The sequence below is a fragment of the Lepus europaeus genome, chromosome 10 (genome assembly GCF_033115175.1).
Source record: "Lepus europaeus isolate LE1 chromosome 10, mLepTim1.pri, whole genome shotgun sequence".
NCBI lineage: Eukaryota > Metazoa > Chordata > Mammalia > Lagomorpha > Leporidae > Lepus > Lepus europaeus.
In genome coordinates, this window is record NC_084836.1 from 14228120 (window position 1) to 14252762 (window position 24643).

General features: G+C 39.7%; 1 protein-coding gene across 2 annotated transcripts in view; it reads left to right on the forward strand.

Annotated features, from left to right (window-relative positions):
* Positions 1-24643, forward strand: part of CRY1 (cryptochrome circadian regulator 1) — a 78910-nt gene that overhangs the window by 47420 nt on the left and 6847 nt on the right. For both annotated transcript variants that reach the window (XM_062202967.1, XM_062202966.1), the window contains exons 3-7: positions 15997-16139; positions 22720-22904; positions 23279-23367; positions 23901-24041; positions 24123-24434. In XM_062202967.1, coding sequence (XP_062058951.1) covers positions 15997-16139; positions 22720-22904; positions 23279-23367; positions 23901-24041; positions 24123-24434 — 870 coding nt within the window. The remainder of the gene's footprint in view (positions 1-15996; positions 16140-22719; positions 22905-23278; positions 23368-23900; positions 24042-24122; positions 24435-24643) is intronic.

A 24643-nucleotide genomic window follows, 5' to 3' on the forward strand; every position in this document is an offset into this window, starting at 1 on the left:
TACAATTGAAAGCAAGCATCCCGCCCACTCCTAACCTTCTCACCCACTGTTTCTATGGGGAAGAAGACTCTTTTGTCAGTAACTAACTGACTCAGGTAAAGCTGTGTCTCTGGTTTTTTATTCTATTAACTGCAAATAGTGAGAATTTTTATTAGGTAATTAATTCTTTCCCATATTGGAGATAGAACTGGTTTAGGCCGAATAACAGTGCCTTCAGTTTATTAGGATGGTTGATAACAACTCATACTGTTGTTTCCTTAGTATGCATCTTCCCTTGATAAGTATTGACTCATTTTATTTTGTTTATATTGAGATTTAGGAATGGGTAGGAGCATTTTTATATATACATCGATAATTCAGAGAAAAATATGTCTGATACACTGTTACATTTTCTGGTGTAGTTTATTTTCTTTCTTTCTTTCTTTCTTTCTTTTTTTTTTTTTTTAGATTTATTTAAGACTTGTAGAATGGCAGATGTCCTAAACAGCACTCTGGCCTCAGAATCAGCCCTTAAGGCATTTGGATCTGGCTGAAGAGTCCATGAGAATATTTTAGGCATGGAAAGCCAAGACACTCTGGCAAAAAAAATAAAAAAGAAAGAAAGAAAAGGGGGACCTAAATGAAAGATCTCTGTGAGTGAGATCCCAGTAGAAAGAATGGGGCCATCAAAGAAGGAGGTACCTTTCTCTGAAGGGAAGAGAGTACTTCCACTTTGACTATGGCCTTGTCTGAATAAGATCGAAGTCAATGAACTCAAAATGCTTCCCTAGCCTTGGCATCTCATGACTAGAGCCTAGGGAGATTACTGACGCCATAAACAAGACTGTCAAATTATTAAGTCAACAACAGGAGTCACTGTGTACTTACTCTTCATGTGGGATCTCTGTCCTTAATGTGTTGTCCAATGTAAAGTAATGCTATAACTAGTACTGAAACAGTATTTTACACTTTATGTTCTGTGTGGGTGCAAACTGATGGAATCTTTACTTAATATATACTAAATCGATCTTCTGTATATAAAGAGAATTGAAAATGAATCTTGATGTGAATGGAAAGGGAGAGGGAGCGGGAGATGGGAGGGTTGTGAGTAGGAGGGAAGTTATGGAGGGGGGAAGCCATTTTACTCCATAAATTGTACTTTGGAAACTTATATTTACTAAATAAAAGTTAAAAAAAAAGATTTATTTTTTTATTTTATTTTTTTTAAAAGTCAGCGTTACACAGAGAGATAAGGAGAGGCAGAGAGAAAGAGGTCTTCCATCCGCTGGTTCAATCCCCAGTTGGCCACAACAGCTGGAGCTGTGCCGATCCAAAGCCAGGAGCCAGGAATTCTTCCAGGTCTCCCACACAGGTGCAGGGCCCAAGGACTTGGGCCATCTTCTACTGCTTTCCCAGGCCACAACAGAGAGGTGGATTGGAAGAGGAACAGCCGGGACTGGAACTGGCACCCATATGGAAAGCCAGCACTGCAGGCAGGGGCTTTACCTGCCAACCCCTTCTGGTTTAGTTTCTACTTGGGTGTTTTTCTCAGTTAAATTCTGACTTAATATAAATTAGTAAGATAGCTTTTTCTTTTATGTACCTAAATTTTTTAAAGGACAGTCTCATGGGCTGGCACTGTGGTGTAGCAAATAAAGCTGCTGCCTGCAACACTGACATTCCATTTGGGCACCAGTTGGTATCCTGGCTGCTCTTCTCTGCTTTTGATCCGTCTCCCTGCTAATGGCCTGAGAAAAATAGCAGAAGATGGCCCAAGTACTTGGGTACCTTCCACTCACATGGCAGACCAAGAAGAAACTCCTGCATCCTGGCCTTGGCCTGCCTCAGCTCTGGCCATTAAAGTTACTTGGGAAGTGAACCAGTGGATAGAAGACCTCTCTCTCTCTTCATCTCTCCTCTCTCTCTGTAACTCTGACTTTCAAACAAATAAATCTTTAAAGCAAACAAAAAAACATTCTCACTGTATCCAAGAAACAGAGACATATTTTTAAATTCTTTATAGATGGGCACATGGAAGCATAATAAAACACTTTGTTTAGAATCACAGAATAAATAAAAGAACATATTTAGCCTCCAACACTTCAGTAGTAAAATTTATATTATAATTTTTTAGTTATTTTGGATCTTGTTTAATTGCTTCATGACACAAACTTGTTAAAATTCATTCAGCAGATAATGATTGAGTACCCATAATGTATGAGGCAGTGTTCAAGGTGCTACAGATACATTGAAAATAATTTTTAAAAAGTTCCTAGGGCCGGCACTGTGGCACAGTAGGCTAAGCCTCTGCCTGTGGTGCCAGCATCCCATATGGGAGCCGGTTTGTGTCCTGGATGCTGATCTTCTGATCCAGCTCTCTTCTATGGCCTGGGAAAGCAGCAGAAGATGGCCTAAGTGCTTGGATCCCTAGTATAAGGCTGCCACAAAACACACCAAACACTGGAGTAAGGGGAAGGATTTATTGGGAGAAAACCCAACAGACTGGAGAGAAGGGGCGAAGAAGGAAAAGAGAGAGAATGTTTCCTGGAAACGGGTCCTAATATCCCTTTGTCAGAGGGTGGTTAGGGAAGTAGGAGTAGCGAATCTCATTAGGGTGGGAGTGGAGCTGACACCGGTGGTTGGACCATGAGATTTAAGGCCAAGCCTACAATGCAACACAGCGACAGGGGCCAGGGCCTAAGAGGGCATCTGGGACATAGATGGCACCACAAGTAAGACGGGGCCATTTTACTAACACCTATACCTGCATCAAGACCCTGAAGAAGCTCTTGACTACTGGCTTGGGATCATCCCAGCTCTGGCCCTTGTGGCTATTTAGTGAGTGAATCAGTGGATGGAAGACCTTTCTGTCTCTCCCTCTCTCTGTCTGTAACTGCCTCTCAAATAAATAAATAAAATCTTCAAACAAACAAACAGGAATGAGACCTGTATTTGCAGCTAGGACTTTAAAAAAAAATCCCTTACTTCTCAGAGCTTGTACTACATTGGAAAGGAGACAGATAAAGCAAATTGGCATTGCTAGGTGGAGATAGGTGCTATCTAAAAGTAGATTGTGGGATAGTAAATGCTAAGGTGAGGGAAGGGTAATTACTTTATATGGAATCACAGAAGGCCTCTGATAGGTGGGATTGGGGCACAGATATGAAAGGAGGGAGCCATTGAGATATCTGGGGTGAAGTATATTTAATCTACAATATTTGTACCTCTTGCCACCAAAGTGTAGAATTTATTTCCCCACTCACTTAAATTTGGGTTGGCCTTAAAACTTGTTTTAACCGAGTCTCAAAGAAGACATTGTATGAGTTCCAAATTCTAGGCCTTGAGCAACCTTGGAACTTTAACTTTCCCTGCTTGAAATACTCTATGATATAAGAAAGTCTAGAGAAGAATATGAATGATGGGAAACCATGTAGAGAAAGTGGGTCAACCAATAGACAGCACCAAGATCTGGAAAATGTGACATCATCTTTAGCTTTCCAGCACCAGCCAAGCTGCCAGATGTTTGAAGCCTGGTAAGCCAAAAAAATTGAAATCCTGCCATATATCTTGTCTGACCACAATGGAATGAAACTGGAAATTAACAACTCAAGAATCTCTAGAACATATGCAAACACATGGAGACTGAACAGGATGCTCCTGAATGAATAGTGGGTCAAAGAAGAAATCAAAAGAGAAATCAAAACATTTCTGGAAATGAATGAAGATGATAGTACAATATATCAAAACTTAGGGGATACAGAAAAGGCAGTGTTAAAGGGGAAGTTTATAGCAGTTGGTGCCTGCATCAAGAAATTGGAAAGCTATTAGTGCATCTCAGGGACCTAGAAAAATAACAATAAACCAAATCTCAAATCATTAGGAGGAAAGAAGTAATTAAAATTAGGGAAGAAATAAACTTGAAACAAAAACAGCACAAAAGATCAGTGAATTGCTGGTTTTTTGAAAAAAAAAAAAATTTAGCAAAATTGATACACCATTGGCCCAACTAACTAAAAAAGAGAGAGAAGACCCAAAACAATAAAGTCAGAGATGAAAAAGGAAATGTAACAAATAGATACCACATAAATAAAAAAAATCATCAGAAATTACTACAAAGAGCTATATGCCAACAAATTGGAAAACCTAGAAGAAATGGATAGATTCCTGGACATATACAATCTACCAAAATTTAGAAAACCTAAACAGACCAATAACCAAGACAAAGATTGAATCAGTAGTAAAGACTCTCCCAACAAAGAAAAGCACAGGACTGGATGGCTTCACTGCTGAATTCTCCCAGAAATTTGTGGAAGAACTAATTCCAACTCTTCTCAAGCTATACAAAACAATTGAAAGGGAGGGAATCCTCTCAAACTCATTCTATGGCTAGCATCACCTTAATTATTAAACCAGAAAAAGATACAACAGAGAAAGAGAACTATAGACCAATATCCCTGATGAACACAGATGCAAAAACCCTCAACAAAATACTAACAAATCTAATCCAACAACACATCAGAAAGATCATTCACCCAGACTAAGTGGGATTTGTCCTTATTAGTAATTATGATTTATCGCATTAACAGACTGAACAACAAAAATCATATGATTATCTCAATAGATGCAGAGAAAGCATTTGATAAAATACAACATCCTTGCATGATGAAAACTGTAAGGAAATTGGGTTTAGGAGGAATATTTCTCAGCACATTCAAGGCAAACCTACCACCAGCATCTTACTGCATGGGGATAAATTGGAAGCATTCCCACTAAGATCTGGAGCCAGACAAGGATGCCTACTCTAACCATTGCTATTCAATACAGTCCTGGAAGTTTTAGCCAAGAGCCATTAGGAAAAAAAAAAATCAAAGGGAAACAAATCGGGAAGGAGGAAGTCAAACTATCCCTGTTTGCAGATGACATGATTCTATATATAGGGGAATAAAAAGACTCCACCAAGAAACTATTGGAAGTCATAAAACAGTGTGGTAAAGTGGCAGGATATAATATTAACACAAAAAAATCAATAGCCTTTGTATACTCAGACATAATCATAAAATCAAATTTATAAATTTATAATCAATATAATCAAAATGTCCATATTCCTGAAAGCAATTTACAGATTCAGTGTGATTCCAACTAAAAATACCCAGGGCATTCTTAGATCTAGAAAAAATAATGCTAAAATTCATATGGAAAAACAAGAGAACTTGAAGAGCTAAAGCAGTCTTTACAACAAAAACAAAGCCAGAGGCAGCATCACAATACCAGATTACAAGACATACTACAAGGGCAGTTATGATCAAAACAGCCTGGTACTGGCACAAAAACAGATGTGTAGGCCAATGGAACAGAATAGAAACTCCAGAAATCAATCCACCCATATACAACCAACTTACCTTTGACAAAGGAGCTAAAATCAATCCCTGTAACAAGGACAATCTCTTCAACAAATGGTGCTGAGAAAACTGGGTCTCTTTGTGCAGAAATATGGAACAAGATGAGCACCTTACACAAAAATCTCAAAATGAAGGACCTAAATCTATGACCTGGCACCATAAAATTGAGAACATTGGGGAAACTCTGCAAGACATTGGCATAGGCAAAGACTTCTTAAAAAAGACCCCAGAAGCACAGGCAATCAAAGTCATAATTGACAGATAAGATTACATTAAGCTGAAAAGCTTCTGCACTGCAAAAGAAACACTCAGCAAAGTGAAGAGGCATCCAATAGAATGGGAGAAAATACTTGCAAACTATGAAACTGATAAAGGATTAATACCCAGAATCTATAAAGAGCTCAAACTCAACAATGGCAAAACAGCCTGGTTAAGAAATGGGCAAAGGACTTGAACAGGCACTTTACAAAAGAGGAAATTCAAATGGCCAGCAGACACATGAAAAAATGCTTAGCATCAGTAGCCATCAGGGAAATGCAAATCAGAACCATAATGAGATTTCACCTCACCCCAGTTAGAATGGCTTTCAAACAGAAATCAACAAGCAATAAATGCTGGTGAGGATGTGAAGAAGAAGGTACCCTAATCCACTGTTGGTGGGAATGTAAACTGGTGCAGCCAGTGTGGAAATACCTCAAAAGCTGAAAATAAGTCTACCATATGACTCAGAAATCCCATTCCTGGGAATTTACCCAAAGGAAATGAAATCAGCATATGAAAAAGTTATCTATTCCCCTATATTCATTGCAGCTCAATTCACAGTAGCTAAGATATGGAATTAACTCAAATGTCCATTAACTGATGACTGGATAAAGAAATTATGGTATAAAATACTACTCGGTGGTTATTAAAAAAAAAAGAAATCCTGTCTTTTGCAGCAAAATGGATGCAGCTGGAAACCAGTATACTTAGTGAAATAAGTACCAAAAGGACAAATACCCTGATCTGTGGTAACTAATAGAGTACCTAAAATGTAACATTTAGTGGTGAAATCAACATTTTGAGATTCGATGATTGTTTACAGCTCTTGTCTCTACTGTTGAGGAACAGTGTTTTTTCTTCATACTGTTTGTTGTTGAACTCTTTATTTAGTATAGGATTAATCTTATGAGTATAAAGTAGGGGCTGGCTGGCCGGTGCAGTGGCTCACTTGGTTAATCCTCCACCTGTAGTGCCGGCATCCCATATGAGTGTCGGGTTCTAGTCCCAGTGCTCCTCTTCCAGTCCAGCTCTCTGCTGTGGCCCGGGGAAGGCAGTGGAGGATGGCCCTAGTGCTTGGGCCCCTGCACCCACATGGGAGACCAGGAGGAAGCACTTAACTTCTGGCTTTGGATTGGCGTAGCTCCAGCCATGGAGGCCATTTGGGGAGTGAACCAACGGAGGAAAGACCTTTCTCTTTCTCTCTCTCTCACTGTCTATAACTCTACCTGTCAAAAAAAAAAAAGTAGGGGCAGGCGCAGTGGGTTAAAACCCCAGTCTGCAGTGCCAGCATCCCATATGGGCACTGGTTCATGTCCTGGCTGTCCTTCTTCCAATCTAGCTCTCTGCTATGGCCTGGGAGAGCAGTAGAAGATGGCCCAAGTCCTTGGGCCCCTGCACCCACGTGGGAGACCCAGAAAGCTTCTGGCTCCTGGCTTTGGATCAGCTCAGCTCTGTTCATTGCAGTTATTTGGAGGGTGAACCAGCAGAATGGAAGACCTCTCTCTCTCTGGATCTACCTCTCTGTAAATCTTTCAAATAAATAAAATAATTCTTTTTAAAAAAATGAGTATAAGGTAAACTGAAAATAGATCTTTGTAAAAATTGAGAGCGGGATGGGGAAAGGGAGGAGGAAGAAGGGTGGGATCGTGGGTGGAAGGGTGAGTAGGATGGGAAGTTATCACTGTGTTCCAAAATCTGTATATATGAAATTTGCATATGTTAAATAAAATTTTTTAATCTGTAAGAAAAATAATGAAAATATAAAACCACAAAAATGCTAAAAAAATTTTTTTAAAAAAGAAGTCTGGTGAAACCAACAAAAGAAACAGTATACTGAAAATTTTGAGAACCAGTTTTTTGTTTGTTTGTTTGTTTTGTTTTTTTGTTAAGGGAAAGGATTTATTGGTGGGGAAACCCGTTAGACCAAAGGGAAGGGACGAAGAAGGAAAAGAGAAAGAATAGAGCATAAGAGAGAGATCAAGAGACAGAGAGAGAGAGGGAGATCCAGTTAGTTGTTTTAAGCTTTGAAGTTGACTACAACACAGGAAAGGAACATAGTACGCAGAGGGAACAAGCAGTTACAAAGGCCCTGGCATAGAATTATGAATGATTGTTTAAGAACAGCAAGAAGACTGTGTCTAGGGCATAGCAAATGAAGAGTTTGCAGGGAGCCAGATCCTAGGGCTTTATAGACCAGTTATGGGCCATAGCTTTTACTCTGAGTGAAATGTGATGCTGGTGGAAAGTTTTGAGTAGAGAACTGACCTTACTTTACTCATTTTTTTTTTTAAGGCAGAGTGGACAGTGAGAAAGAGAGAGAGACAGAGAAAAAGGTCTTCCTTTTTTGCTGTTGGTTTACCCTCCAATGGCCACCGCAGCCGGCATGCTGCGGCCTGCGCACCGCGCTGATCCGATGGCAGGAGCCAGGTGCTTCTCCTGGTCTCCCATGGGGTGCAGGGCCCAAGCACTTGGGCCATCCTCCACTGCACTCCCTGGCCACAGCAGAGAGCTGGCCTGGAAGAGGGGCAACCGGGACAGAATCCGGCGCCCCGACCAGGACTAGAACCCGGTGTGCCGGCGCCGCAAGGCAGAGGATTAGCCTATTGAGCCACGGCGCCGGCCTTTTACTCATGTTTTAAAAGTTGAATCACCCTGGCTGTTTGGAAGAGACAGAAGGACTGTAGATATTGCAAAGGCAGAAGCAGAAAGATCAGGAGGCCATGGCAGCTATTTAGGAACAAGATGATGGTAACTAGGACTAGGGTAGCAGTACAGGTGTTGGTGGTAAGATTTGAGATTTTTTTTTTTAAGATTTATTTTATTTATTTGAAAGAATTAGAGAGGAGAGGCAGAGAGAGAGAGAGAGAGAGGTCTTCCATCCGAAGGTTAACTCCCCTGTTGGCCGCAATGGCCAGAGTTGCGCTGATCCGAAGCCAGGAGCCAGGAGCTTCCTCTGGGTCTCCCACGTGTTTGCAGGGGCCCAAGGACTTGGGCCATCTTCTACTGCTATCCCAGTCCATAGAGCACTGTATTGGAGAGGAGCAGCCGGGACCAGAACCGGCGCCCATATGGGATGCTGGCGCTTCAGGCCAGGGCGTTAATCTGCTGTGCTACAACGCTGGCCCCAAGATTTCAGATGGATTACCACTTAGTGAGATGAGAAAGACGGTGAGAGGAAAAATCAGAAGTTCATTTTTTAATATGTTAAGATTGAAATGCCTGTTATGCATTCAGGTCTAGTGCTCAGGAGAAAAGTCTGGACTAAATTTAGAAATTTTCAGTACATAAATAGTATTTTAAACCCTAAGACTAGATTTATTAAAAAAAAGAAAAAGGATGCTGGATGGGTAATGGAAAATTTTCCTTCCTTGTATTTGGATTATTTTGTAAGATAGTTCAACAGCTTTTTACATAATTATACTACTTAGCAGAATGTCAATTTTATAATGAATGCGTTCTCCTAGAAAGTTTTTGATATATAACTTTTTCTATCAAATGTTATATTTCTTAGGAAGGCATTTGGCCTACTGGTTAAGATGCAGTTTAAGACACCTGTGCCCCATATTGAAGTACTTGGGTTAAATGCCTACCACCAGTGCAATGCTGGCATCCCAGATCCAAGTGCCAGTTCAAGTCCTGGCTGCTCTGCTTCCAATCCAGTTTCCTGCTAATGCACCTGGGAAGGCAGCAGAAGATGGCCCAAGTACTTGTGCTACTGCCACCAGTAGAGTAGCTCCTGGCTTCAACCTCTTCTAGATCTTGCTTTTGCAGCCATTTGGGGAATGAACCAGCATTCCGAGGATCTCTTTCTCTCTGTCTTCCTCTCTGTCACTCTGCCTTTCAAATGAATGAATGAATGAATGAATAAATAAATAAATAAATAATTGTTTTAAAAATATAGCACATTACTAATAGTTGAATTAGAGAAAATGTATTATGTTTAAAGGCAGATAATTGTGCTAATATTTCATCACTGAATTAAATGGATTTACCTATTCATAAAAGCAGCATCTCCAATATAGTGTAGTCTGTCCCTACAAAGCTTATTACAGGGGCCGGCACTGTGGCATAACAGGTGAAACTGCCGCCTGCAGTGCTGGCATCCCATACGGGTGCCGATTTGAATCCCGGCTGCTCCACTTCCAATCCAGCTCTCTGCTATGGCCTGGGAAGGCAGTGGAAGATGGCCCGGGTCCTTGGGCCCCTGCACCCACATGGGAGACCTGGAGGAAGCTTCTGGCTCCTGGCTTCAGATTGGCACACTGGCCGTTGCAGCCATCTGGAGAGTGAACCATTGGATGGAAGACGTTTCTCTCTCTCCACCTCTGCCTCTCTGTAATTCTGCCTTTCAAATATGTAAATAAATCTTAAAAAAAAAAACCTTATTCCATAGAAGAACAGAATATAATGTGTACTCTCTGTAACTAAAGAAGAGAAAAATAATTAACTGTGCTATACTCTCCCAGCTTCCTCTCTTAAGTATATTACATTTCCTTCTCTGGGAATAAATTAGTAAACATTTTTTCTGCACACAAAAAAGAAAAGTTAGGGAAAAGAAAGTTCCCCCAACATTAAATATATTTATTCATGTGCCAAATTTTTATTTAAGGCCAGATATTATACTAGCTCTCTTCTTCCTAGAGCTTATTGAGGAAGACTGGTGATACAGAAGTAAATAAACATAATTATTAGAAAACAGTGCTATAATAGAGAATAAGGGGGCAAGGGATAGGGTGGTAAGCTAATTACCTATTTTTTCTTTTTTAATTTCACTGGCTAGACTTCCAGTATGGGTGAAAGCAAATAGTCTTGATTTGCTCCCTGGAAAGCAATCAGTGTCTCATCATTAAGTGAAATTTTGAGGAATTTTTTTTTTGTAGATCCCTTTGGCAAATTGCTAGTTACCACTATTTTATTCTTAGTTAGCTAAAAAAAAAAAAAGTGTTTTTCATCATAAAAGGTGCTGAATTTGTCAAATGCTTTTTCTTCATCTAGTGAGATAATTTATCTTTTCTTTTATTCTATTAGTAATGATTTTTAAAGTGCTGAACCAACTTTGTATCTCTGAGATAAAACCCACTTGATCATGATGTGTTATTTTAAAATATTGCTAGATTCAATGTTAGTACTGTATTGTTAATTATATCTGTTTCTTTTTACTTTTTCATTTATTAGAAAAAGTTTAATTATAGACATGGCTTCTTCTAGATGCTATTTCTCAAAGTTTTCAAAACCACCAACTGCAGAAATATCTCCCAGCTGTATGTGGAGAGACAATAAACAAGGAAGGAACTTCTAAGCTCCATTTCTCCCAGTCACCAATATTTACACCTCATTTGATTGAGTGTGCTGCCACAGCAAATCACAACCTTCCCTGTGGAATAGAAACTAACCAGACTACCTAACTGGTAGATGAGAAACTTTCTGGTTGGTATGGACTAACTGGAGTTGATCTGTAGAAGCCTCCTACCTTGGGGCCGGTGCTATGGCATAGCGGGTAAAGCTGCCGCCTGCAGTGCAGGCATCCCATCTGAGTGCCGGTTTGATCCCGGCTGCTCCACTTCTGATCCAGCTCTCTGCTATGGCCTGGGAAAGCAGTAGAGGATGGCCCAAGTCCTAGGACCCTGCACCCACGTGGGAGACCCAGAGGAAGCTCCTGGCTCCTGGCTTCAGATCGGCACAGCTCTGGCTGTTGTGGCCAATGACTAAACCAGAGGATGACAGAAGACCTCTCTGCCTCTCCTTCTCTCTCTGTGTAACTCTGACTTTCAAATAAATAAATAAAAATCTTAAAAAAAAAAAAACTGTCTACTAGGTGGCATAGAAACTTACTGGAGGTGTGGGTAGGCTTGGAGGAGAGAGGAAGCAGTTTAGGGGGGCTGATGAAGTTAGGGCCACTGGGTCTTGCATGCTTCTCTTGGTTGAGGTACATGCCAGGGGAAAAACATATAGAGCATGAGAACACCAAAGAGAAATAGCCCTTTTTTCTTACTACAGTTTTGCAGGGAACTGCAAAGGAGAAATGTTTTTAGCATGCAGCTCCAGTATCACAAAGCAAAGCAAGGCAAAGAAGTGGTGATTCAAAGTTAAGACAATAAACTGATCACTGCACTTTGGGTTTTCTCTATTGTGTTGACTTCCATTCCTCTCTTTTCTTTTTTTTCTTTTTTTTTTCTTTTTTTTTTTACTTATGTTGGGTTAATTCTTTTTCTGTTTTTAAGGTTAAAAGGTAGCTCTTGGATTCTTTTCCTAACAAAGTACTGAAAGCTATTCGTTTTCCCCTAAGAATTGTTTTAGCTGAATCCTGTAAATTCCAACATACTGTGTTCTGTTATCTTTCAGTTATAAATATTTGCTATTCTTGCCATTCATTTCAGTTTAATTGTGTTGAAGGTAAGAAAACATATTCTGCAAGACTACAGTTCCTTCCAGTTAATTGATATGTTTTATGGCTGAGTGTTGTCTATCTTGGTAAATGTTTCATGTGCACTAGAAATGAATGTGTGCTCTGTAGTTCATGGAAGTATTCTACATATCAGTTACATTATCAAGTTAATTAATAGTGTTCACATCACTTACAGTTTTATTTTTGTATATTCTATTAAGAGAGGGGTATGAAAATCACTGAATTTATCAATTTCTTTCCTTTATTTCATCAGTGTCAGATATGTATTATAAAGTTATTAGTAGCTACATAAACACTTATAATAATTACAATTTCTTCATGTGAAACTTTCATAATTTTGGCATGAATTCTATTTTGTCTGCTACTAACATGGCTCACTGCCTTCTTATTCTTACTGTTGGAAGGTATATCTTTTTTAGTCATTTTAAATTTTAATCTCTTTCTTCATATTTTTAAGTGTCTCCTATAATTTTTTTATGGATTGATTTATTTATCTGAAAGTCAGAGTTACACAGAGAGAGAAGGAGAGGCAGAGAGAGAGAGAGAGGTCTTCCATCTGCTGGTGCACTCCCCAGTTGGCCGCAATGGCTGAGCTGCGCTGATCCGAGGCCAGGAGCTTCTTCCAGGTCTCCCGCACAGGTGCAGGGAACCAAGGACTTGGGCCATCTTCTACTGCTTTCCCAGGCCATAGTAGAGAGCTAGATCAGAAGTGAAGCAGCTGGGACTTGAACTAGCGCTAATATGGGATGCCAGCACTGCAGGCAGCAGCTTTACCTGCTACACCACAACACCGGCCCAAGTGTCTCATATAATTAATATATAATTGATTTCTGCTTTTTCAATGCAGCCTGACAACCATCACTTTTAAATGAAAAGTTTAAAGTACACTCTTTACATTGATTGTGGTTATTGATACAGTTTGGTTCAGATTTACCATCTTGGGTGTGTGGCTGTGTGTGTGTGTGTTGTACTCCTCTTACATTCTTTTTGTTTCCCCTATTTGCCTTATTTTGGATGATCAAATATAATTTACAGTTTATTTTAAACTCCTCTATTTACTTTTTAGCTATAGAATTTTGTGTTATTTTAGATCACAGTATGCATTATTATCTACCTTCAAATACTGAATTACAATTGGACAATGTAAGAACTCTATGTATTCATCTATTTACCTTCCCCCCATCTTGTGTAACCTTGTTGCATATTTTATATGATTTATCAGCTATATAATGTTAGTATTGTCTCCTCTAATTCTCTGTTTTTAGTTGGTTTAACAATGTATTAGAGAAAACTATGAAGCAGGCAGTTGGCAGAGCAGTTAAGGTACCAACTGGGATGTCCACATCCCATATTGGACTGCCTGGACTCAAGTCCTGGCTCTGTTCCTGATTCTGGCTTACTGCTGATGTATACCTGGTAGGCAGCAGGTGATGGCTCATGTAATTGAGTCTTGTGCCAGCCACATCAGAAATATGGATTGAATTTCTGCTCAAGGCTTCAGCCTGGCCCTGACCCAGCCATTGCAGGCTTTTGGGGAGTGAACCAATAGACAGGAGATCTCTCAATTTCTCTCTGCCTCTCAAATGAAGTAAGTAAATAAAAATAAATAGGGGCTGGTGCTATGGTGCAGTGGGTTAAACTGCTGCCTCCAGTGCCGGCATCTCCTACTGGAGCCAGTTCAAGTTCCAGCTGCTCTGTTTCCGATCAAGCTATCTGCTAATGTGCTTTGGAAAAGCAGTGGGAGATGGCCCAAATGCTTGGGTTCCTGCACCCACATGGGAGACTCGGAAAAAGCTCCTGACTTTGGCCTGGTCCAGCCCCGACCATTACAGTCATTTGGTGAATGAACCAACAGATGGAAGATCTCTCCCTCTGTAACTCTGCCTTTCAAGTAAAATAAATCTTTAAAAAATATATATAACTAAAATTTTGAAAAAGATGGTCTTTTATATTCACCCATTTAGTGCTCTTCCTTTTCCCCCTGCAAATTATTCATTTAGAATAATTTCCTTTCATCCATCAGAACTTCCCTTAGCGAAATGTGATGGTATGAGTGGAACTGACATTTCTGAGATTTAATTATTGTTTACAGCTCTTGTTTATATTCTTGAAGAACAGTAGATTTTCTACTTACTACTTGTTGAATTATTTATTTGTTGGAGGGTTAAGCTTGTGATTATAAAACAAACTAAAGCCATGTCATTGTAAAAATTAAAAGAAAAAATAAAGAAGGGAAGAGGAGGGAGGAAAGGGTTGGAAGTATCATTGTGCTCTGAAATCTACATATGAAATACGTGAAATTTATTCACTTTATAAATATTTTTTAATCTGCTGGAAATGCATTATCTCAGTTTTTGTCCATCTTAACATTCCCTATTTCTTTTTTTTTTAAAGAATATTTTGACTAAGTTAACACTGGTTGTCTGGAGTTCTTTAAAGATATCTCTCTGTTGCATTCTATTCTATTATTTCTGATAAGAAACCAACCAGTATTGTTGTTATGGCTCCCCTGAATATACTGTGTCTTTTCCTCTGCTCTGTCTGCTAATACATTTTTCAATAGTTGTTTTTCAGTTATTTGACATATGTAGGTATGATTTCCTTTGTGCTGATATTGCTGAGGTTTGTTGAGCTTCTTGGTGCTATGAGTTGATATCTTTTTTTTTTTTTAAGATTATTTATTTGAAAGGCAGAGTTACAGAGAGGTAGAGGCAAAGAGAGAGAGAGAGAGAGAGAGAGAGAAAGAGAGAGGTCTTCTATCCACTGGTTCACTCCCCAGATGGCTGCAACGGCTGGAGCTGCACCCATCCGAAGCCAGGAGCCTCTTCCAGGTCTTCCCATGCTGGTGCCGGGGCCCAAGGACTTGGACCATCTTCTACTGCATTTCTAGGCCATAGCAGAGAGCTGGATCAGAAGTGGAACAGCCAGGACTCGAACTGGTACCCATATAGGATGCCAGCACTGCAGGTGGCAGCTTTACCCACTACACCATAGCACTGGCCCCAAAATAAATAATTTTTGAAAAGTAGTTGTGAGGGCCAAAGTTGTGATGCAGCAGGTTAAGCCACTGCCTTTGACTTCTGGCATCCAAATGTCAGAGCACCAGTTTGAGTCCTGGCTACTTCTGATCTAGCTCACCATTCATGCATGTGAGAAAGCAGTGGAGGATGGCCCAAGTACATGGGCCCCTGCCACCCTTGTGGAAGACCCAGATAGAGTTCCTAGTTGCTAGCTTCAGCCTGGCCCAGCCTGGGTCATTGTGGGCAGTAGGGGAGTGAACCAACAGATGTAGAATCTCTCTCTCTCTCTCTGTCTCTCCCTTTCTCTATCACCCTGCCTTTCAAATAAATAAATTTTTAAAAAAATAAAAATAAAAGTAACTGCTATAATTATAATCACCAAGTGTTTCAGTTTTAATCAGAAACAAAATATTTATACTTTAATACACACAGCAACAAAACAGCTTATGTTATATCAACTATCAAAGCTTTGTTAAAGACCAGTTCTTAAAATCAAGAGACATAAGTGTCAGGTGTTGTGGATCTCTGTGAACTTAGACAAGTCTCTAAACTTTTCAAATAACCTTATCTGCAAAATGGAGATAGAGATACTAATGAAAGTATTAAACTCTGAGTTTGTTTTGAGAATCAAATGATATAATATGAAGTATAAGTAAATTGAAAAAGCAAAGTGCTATACTGGCACATTTTGTGTAAGATCTAGTTTTGAACATATTGCTAGATTGTCTATTGTCTAGCATAATGCCTGGAATCTAGTGGGCATATATTTGTTATTTATACATCTTTGAATTACTAATTATATGTTTTCTTCTTGAATGTTTGGTTTGAGTATATGTCTTTTGATAAGTAGAGTTTGAACTTGTCACCTCTTATGAAAGAAAAATTAATTATTAGAACTAGTTTACATTATCGCCTCTTTCTCTTGTTTTAGGAATGGAACATTACTAGGCTCTCAATTGAGTATGATTCTGAGCCTTTTGGAAAGGAACGAGATGCAGCAATTAAGAAACTGGCTTCTGAAGCTGGAGTAGAAGTCATTGTACGAATTTCACATACATTATATGACCTGGACAAGTAAGTTCCTTTTGTTTGTTTTTTTATTATAGGAAAATATACATAATGTAACATTTACCATCTTAAGCCATTTTTAAACATACACTTCAGTAGAGTTAAGTATATAGGCACATAAGTTTTAACTTAAGTTTGTAAAATGGAAATAATGGCATAGACAAGTACATCATGCAGTTGTGGGAGAATTGAATATATCTTAAACCTTTAGCATTTTATTTAGCTGCTGTGAGTTTTATTTGCTGACAGGTATAAAAATTATAGAAACAGTGCGTAAGATTAAAATATTCAGCTCTTCAGTTTCAAAACTATTACTGATTAATCCAGCTTTCCTAATGTATATCCTGGGAAGTAACATGTGGTGCCTCAAGAACTTGGGTCCCTGACACCCATGTTGGGAACTCTGACTGAGTTATGGCCCAGCCTGGCCCAGCCCTGACTATTGTGGACATTTGAGGAGTGAACCAACAGATGGAAACTTTTTCTGTCTGTTTCTGCTTCTTCCTCTCTGTCTGTAACTCTACCTCTCAAATAAATAAATAAAATCTTAAAAAAGGAAAAAGACTACTGCAAATTTTCCTTTACTCCTCTAACAGCCTACTGTGGGCTTGCTTTTCTGATCTGTTTGCCTTACTAGTTTTATAGTTTATATGGTGCATGGCCATAGCTGCCTTGAGAGTTGTCTTAGTGTACGTCATGAGTGTGTAACTTGCTTCTCTCTTTGGTTTTTAAATCCAGATGACACTTGAATGTGATATAACTTTGCATAGCTGTACTCCTTTGAACAATGATGTAATGCGATATTTCTCAGTTGTTTCTTAAATCACCAGTCCCTGTTGATGCTTTTTCCAACAGAAAATGTGATCAATTGGAAGTCGAAGTGTTATATGCTGTGGAATTAGGAAGTTTGTTAAGATTTGTTAATTTACAGAAACTTTTGGCATAGAGTCATTTTAATGACTACTAAAATCTTATAACTTACTTACCTTTAAAATTGCTTTGGAGGCCAGAGTGTGGCACAACAGTTTAAGCCACCACTAGCAATGCTGACATTCCGTGTCAGTGCCAGTTGGAGTCGTGGCTACTCTCTTCCCATCCAGCTTCCTGCTAATGTATCTGAGAAAGCAGTGTAGGATAGCCAAGTACTTGGGCTCCTGACACCCATGCAGGAGACCAGAATGGAGTTCCTGGCTCCTGGCTTTGGCCTGGCCCAGACCTGGCTGTTGTGGCCGTTTGAGAAATGAATCAGCTGATGGAAGATACCTTTGTCTACCTCTATTTCTGTCTCTGTGTATACCTCCATCTCTCCCTTCCTCCCTCTCTCTCTCCTCTCCCTGTTGCTCTTTCATAATCAATCTTTTTTTTTTTTTTAAGATTTATTTATTTGAAAGGCAGAGTTAGAGTGAGCACACGTCTCATTTGCTGATTCACTCACCAAATGGCTGCAATGGCTGGAGCTGAACCAACCTGAAGCCAGCAGCCAGAAGCTCCTTCTGTTCTCCCACATGGGAGGGGCCCAAGAACTTGCACCATCTCCTGCTGCTTTTCCCAAACCATTAACAGGTAGTTGGACTGGAAGTGGATCAGCTGGGACTCGAACTAGCACACATATGGGATGCTGGCACTGGAGGTGGTGGCTTTAAACACTATGCCACAGTGCCAGCCCAAGGTAAATAAATCTTTTAAAAATAAAATGAAATTAGGCCGGTGCCGCGGCTCAATAGGCTAATCCTCCACCTTGCGGCGCCGGCACACCAGGTTCTAGTCCCAGTCAGGGTGCCGGATTCTGTGCCGGTTGCCCCTCTTCCAGGCCAGCTCTCTGCTGTGGCCCGGGAATGCAGTGGAGGATGGCCCAAGTCCCTGGGCTCTGCACCCGCATGGGAGACCAGGAGAAGCACCTGGCTCCTGGCTTCGGATCAGCACGGTGTGCCGGCCGCAGCAGCCATTGGGGGGTGAACCAACGGTAAAGGAAGACCTTTCTCTCTGTCCCTCTCTCTCTCTCACTGTCCACTCTGCCTGTCAAAAATTAAAAAAAAAAAAAATTATTTTTAGTTATTTACGCATTTTATCAAGTTAAACTAATTTTATAAAGTGATAAACTAGTCACTTTTAGTCTGTTTCCAAGTGTATCAAAAAATCATGCTTGGATTCAGTCAGGAATCTTCCTTGATATTATTCTACAAGTCATTTGAGAGTACTGCAAAAAGGTTATAAAAAATATAATTAAAAGATAGTTGTTTTGGTGCAAAAAAATGAAATCTATGTATATGTGGAGTCTTCAAAGTGTTCTTGAAAATGCATATTATGAAAAATTGCATGGATGTAAAAAAATTTTACACCAAAAATTTTAATTCCATTTTTCTGTGAATTTTTTGAAGTTCCCTCATGTATCTTTGGAAAATAAACTTACCATGTAGTGTACCAATTTGCTTAACTTTAGGGAGCTGATGGCAAGGAAAGGACAAAACAGTGTAAGAGCAGTTGATTTCTAGGTGGAAGATTCAATATTATGCATAAAATTAGTGTTTATTGGATTGAATGTGAATATTTACTGTATGTCATATATCATAATAAAGTTTGACTTTTTAATTTTTTTTAATTTATTTATTATTGGAGAGGCAGAGTTACAAAGAGAGGGAGAATTAGAGAGATTCTCCATCTGCTGGTTCACTCTTCAATGACCACAATGGCCAGAGCTGCGACAGTCCAAAGCCAGGAGCCAGGAGTTTCCTCCAGGTGTCCCACGTGTGTACAGAGGCCCAAGCCCTGGGGCCGTCTTCCACTACCTTCCCAGGCCATTACTAGGGAGCTGGATCAGAAGTGGAGCCACCGGGACGTGAACTGGTGCACACATGGAAACTAGCTACCACAGGCAGTGGCTTAACCTGCTATGTGACAGTGCCAGCCTCAAAGTTTAACTTTTAAAAAATATTTTTTCTTACATTTTCTTTTTGCTATTGAAATGTAATGAACATTACAAGAGAAGATAGGCTTTTTTGTTGATTACTCTCTATACATGCATCTGATACATAATTACACAAAGTATAATGAAAAATACACTGTATTTGACTAAGAAAATCTTGACATGCCATTTATCAGTTATGTGGCCTTGATTAATTTGCTCAACTCTTCTGGTAGGCCTCAGTGTCTACCTCTATAAAATTATGGAATTGAACTTTACCTCTGATTCTTTTTTAAGGCCAAAGGCTAAGCAACTGAAAAAGAATAGTTATACCGAAATAGTGTCTAATCTAGACCATCATTGGCAAAGCTAGTTATTCTCTTTTTAAAGTATTACTTGGAGGGGGAGCAGCGCTGTGGCATAGCAGGTAAAGCCGCTGCCTGCAGTGCTGGCATCCCATATGGGTGCCAGTTCGAGTTCTGGCTGCTCCACTTCTGATCCAGCTCTCTGCTATGGCCTGGGAAAGCAGAAGAATATGGCCCAAATCCTTGGGCCCTTGCACCTGCATGGGAGACCCAGAGGAAGCTCCTGGCTCCTGGCTTCAGATCAGCGTATCTCCAGCCGTTGTAGCCATCAGGGGAATGAACTAGCGGATGGAAGACCTCTCTCTCTCTCTCTGCCTCTCCTCTCTATATAACTCTGACTTTCAAATAAATAAATCTTTAAAAAAAATAAAGTATGACTTGGTTGAGGCAATTAGAAGTGAATAGTAAATATAAAAGTTACTTAAATCTAAGTAAGTTGAAATTTTGGGCCTTATGTGTGGTAAGAACAATAGTAACCCCCTTATTCTCAGGGAATGCATTCCAACATCCTGATGGAAGCCTAAAACTACACATAGTACCGACCCCTAAATATACTGTTTCTGTTTATATACTTATGATAAAGTTTTATTTATAAATTATAAGGCATGAGATTAATAAGTAATGAAATAGGACAGTTATACTGTAATAAAAGTTTTGTGAATGTGTCTCTGTCTCTCTCACTTGAATTGAGAGAAATGTTAATATTTTTGGCTGAGGTTGACCACAGGTATCTAAAACTATGAAAAGCAGAAGTGTAGATAAAAGGGGACTACTGTATGTGGGCTATTGTATATGCTATAGATATAAATTATGATATCTTTTTAAAGATTTTTTCATTTGAATAACAGAGATCGTGGGGGAGGATGTGGGGAGAGAGAAAGAGGGAGATCAGACTTCCATCCCACTTGTTCACTCCCCACATGCCCACAACAGCCTGGGTTGGCCCAGGGAGAAACTAGGAACCTGGAACTTAATCCTGGTCTCCCACATGGCTGGCAGGGAGCCAACCACCTGAACCATCACCTGCTGCCTTCCAGGGTGCATATTAGCAGGAAGCTGGAATTAGAAGTGGAGCTGGACCTGACTCAAAGACTCTGGTATGAGATGTGGGCGTCACAAGTGGCAACTTAACCGCTGCATCAAACATTTACCTCAGATGCTTTATCTCTAGTGAAGGAGTGAGCACAGTAGAAAATAGCAAGTAATTGTCACTCCAGTAATACAAAATCCTAATTAATGAAACCTGCTGAGGAAAATGGGGAGACATAGCTCAAAGGATATAAATACCAGGCATGTAGAATGAACAAGTATAGAAATATATACCATGAAGGTTAGTTAATAAAATATTATGTTTGAGATTTTTGTTAAATGAGTATGTTTTAGCTGCTCTTGTTACAAAAAAGGTAACTGACATTATAGATACGTTAATCTGGTTTACCCTAAGTAACCATTTACCCTCTATGAAGGGACTTCAAAAAGTTCATGAAAAATGGAACTTAAAATAAAAAATTTTTGAAGTCCATGCATTTTTTTCCATGATATACATTTTCTGTGAACTTTTTGATGTATTCCATAGCTTCAGCTTCATGTTGTAAATGTAACATACATACAATAAAGTTTATTTTAAAAAAAAAAAGGTAAGACTTATGATTACTCCTTGCTATAATTATCAGCCTAATTTAGTTTTTAGACTTTACTTATGAGACAGAGAGAGAACTCACATGTGCTAGTGGTTCACAACCAAATGCTTGAGAGCTGGAAACAATCCAGATTTCCCACCTGGGTAGTAGCAGCCTAACTACTTGAGCCATCACCTGCTGCCTCCCAAGTACACATTAGGAAGAAACTGGAATCAGGAGCAAACCAGGACTTGAACCCAGTACCTTTTTGTTGTTGTTATTGATAAAGATTTATTTACTTTATTTGAAAGTCAAGAGTTACAGAAAGAGCTTCCATCTGCTGGTTCTCTCCCCAGATGGCTGTAATGGTCTGGGTTGGGCCAGGCTGAAGTCAGGAGCCAGGAGCTTCTTCCAGGTCTCCCACATAGATGGTAGAGGCCCAAACACTTGGGCCATCTTCCACTTCTCCTTCCAGGCCATTAGCAGGGAGCTGGATTGGAAGTGGAGCAACTGGGACCAAGCCAGTACCTTTATGGGATGCCTGCGTCACAAGTGGTGGCTTTACCTGCTTCACCACAGTGCCTGCCCTATGTTGTTTTGGACGCCTTAACCAGCATCTTAACTGCACGCTGATTTAATTTTTATTGATGATTGAAGAATTCCTTGAGCTTGGTTGTAATATGTTTTTCACATGTCCACATGTGTTAAAGTTTTTGTTACAGGGGCCAACACTGTGATGGGTTAAGCCAGTGGTGGCAATGCAGGCATCCAATTTGGGTCCTGGTTTGAGTCCTAGCTGCTCCACTTCTGATCCAGTTTCCTGCTAATGTGCCTGGGAAAGCAGCAGAGAATGGCTCAAGTGCTTGGGCTCCTGTATCGAAGTAGGAGACCACGAAGAAGCTCCTGGCTACTGGCTTTGGCCTGGCCCAGCCCTAGCCATTGTGGCCATTCAGGGAGTGAACTAGTGGATGAAAGACCTCTTTGTTTCTGTCACTCCCTGTCTGTAACTCTGCCTTTGAAAGGAATAAAATAAATCTTAAAAAAAAAATTTTTGTTATTGTTTTTAGGCTACTATAGCGCCTTGATTTTTTTTTTTTTTTTTTGACAGGCAGAGTGGATAGTGAGAGAGAGAGAGAGACAGAGACAGAGAGAAAGGTCTTCCTTTTTGCCGTTGGTTCACCCTCCAATGGCCACTGCGGCCGGCACATCTCGCTGATCCGAAGCCAGGAGCTTCTCCTGGTCTCCCATGCGGGTGCAGGGCCCAAGGACTTGGCCATCCTCCACTGCCTTCCCAGGCCATAGCAGAGAGCTGGCCTGGAAGAGGGGCAACCGGGATAGATCCAGCGCCCCAACCGGGACTAGCACCTGGTGTGCTGGCGCCGCGAGGCGGAGGATTAGCCTGTTAAGCCACGGCGCCGGCCTTGATTTTTTTCACTCATAAGTCATTAGTAGTCTTCATCTTAAAGATTATGGTATTTGCATAGTGTATACTTTTGACATCTTGCATATATCTACAAAATGAAGAGAATGTGTTTTAGACTCATTAACTATTTGAATACATTTCCTGGTTATGTAAGAAATTGTTATTTTATTAGAACTCTTATGTGATTAATTATTTTCTGATTTTAAGCCTTTTTAGAGTTCATCACACCAATATATCTGTTCTTATATTAACTGCTCTTTATTAACTCTTATAACAGGATCATAGAACTCAATGGTGGACAACCGCCTCTTACTTATAAAAGATTTCAGACTCTCATCAGCAAGATGGAACCTCTAGAGATCCCAGTGGAGACAATTACTTCAGAAGTGATAGAAAAGTGCACAACTCCTGTGTCTGATGACCATGATGAGAAATATGGAGTCCCTTCCCTGGAAGAACTAGGTGGGTGTGAACTATGATAAATATGGAACTTAACAGGTTATAAGTCATAAATCACTCAGAAAATTTTACTTCTGATTTTTCCACATAAAGTATTAATACATTAAAAAGGAAACAGAGAGGGGGGAAAGAAAGAAGAAGAAAACTCCAAGACTAAGAAATGATAAATCTGTATGTTATTTATGTGCTCTCTCTATATCAGTTGCTATCACCTTAAGATGTACATCCTAAAGAACAGAGACTATGTCATAGCATCTCTCCAGGCCCTCAATTCGTTTATTCTGTTCTCATAATTTTTCTGCAAAATAATTGTTTTCACAACTGTGATTAAATAAAAAACATTTTAGTTCCAGAAAATTGATTTTTTTTTTTTGTAGGTTTTGATACAGATGGCTTATCTTCTGCAGTGTGGCCTGGTGGAGAAACTGAAGCACTTACACGTTTGGAAAGGCATTTGGAAAGAAAAGTATGACAATCTAGATCATCTAGCCATGTTTTATTTCCAAGCTGGCATTTTAAAAATAATTTCATTCTCTTTTAAAAGTAAAAAGTAGAATGTTGAAAAAGAAGAGTTCAGGGAAATAAAGTTACACAAACCTAAGTATTTGAAAATTAACTACCTCATTTAAATGCCCTTTCTCCTGCTTTTCTGATTATTTTTCTTGGTTATTTCCTACCTTTCTATTTAACCTGGTTTCTGATGACAATAACTTTGGAATTAGAATAGAATCCTCTGTTAACCTCAGTGGGCAGTGGAAGGTAATCTCAGGCATGTGTTGGGAGTTTGAAGGTGATGTACTTCACATGGGTCTGTGCTGCATGATAATTGAAATGAAAGAATGCTTACTTTTCTTTCATGTTTAATAAACATACATAACTTGTGGCTTGGATAATAAATTATTCCCAGGGAACTGGGTAACTTTTGTTTAAAAAAAAAAAATCTGTTTTGAATACTGTGTTTAAGTGGGAAAGACAATGTGATTATTTCTGTGTTTTCAGGCTTGGGTGGCAAACTTTGAAAGACCTCGAATGAATGCTAATTCCTTGCTTGCAAGCCCCACTGGGCTCAGTCCTTATTTGCGATTTGGCTGTTTGTCATGTAGACTATTCTACTTCAAACTGACAGATCTCTACAAAAAGGTACTTTTTAAAATCAGTGCTTACCTTTCAAAATACATTTTTAAAACTTGCTGATAATACTTCTTTGCTTTTTAATCATAGGTAAAGAAGAACAGTTCTCCTCCTCTTTCTCTTTATGGGCAGCTATTATGGCGTGAGTTTTTCTATACAGCAGCAACAAATAATCCACGCTTTGATAAAATGGAGGGAAACCCCATCTGTGTTCAGATTCCTTGGGATAAGAATCCTGAGGCATTAGCCAAATGGGCTGAAGGTCAGACAGGCTTTCCATGGATTGATGCCATCATGACACAGCTTCGTCAGGAAGGTTGGATTCACCATTTAGCCAGACACGCAGTTGCTTGCTTCCTGACACGAGGTGACCTATGGATCAGTTGGGAAGAAGGCATGAAGGTAAGTGTTCTAAGAACTGTAGCCAGGTCTTTGAAGGAACTCTAGATGTTGTATATTGTACAGATTCATTTATAATCTAGTGTTTCGGTGAATAAAACTTTTAATCACCACAGTACAGGCATACTTTTGGACAGCAGGATGGTATAGTCAGACAGGAGAAATGCTGAAAACTGGCTAAAGCAATAGACCTAAACTCATTTAAATGTTTA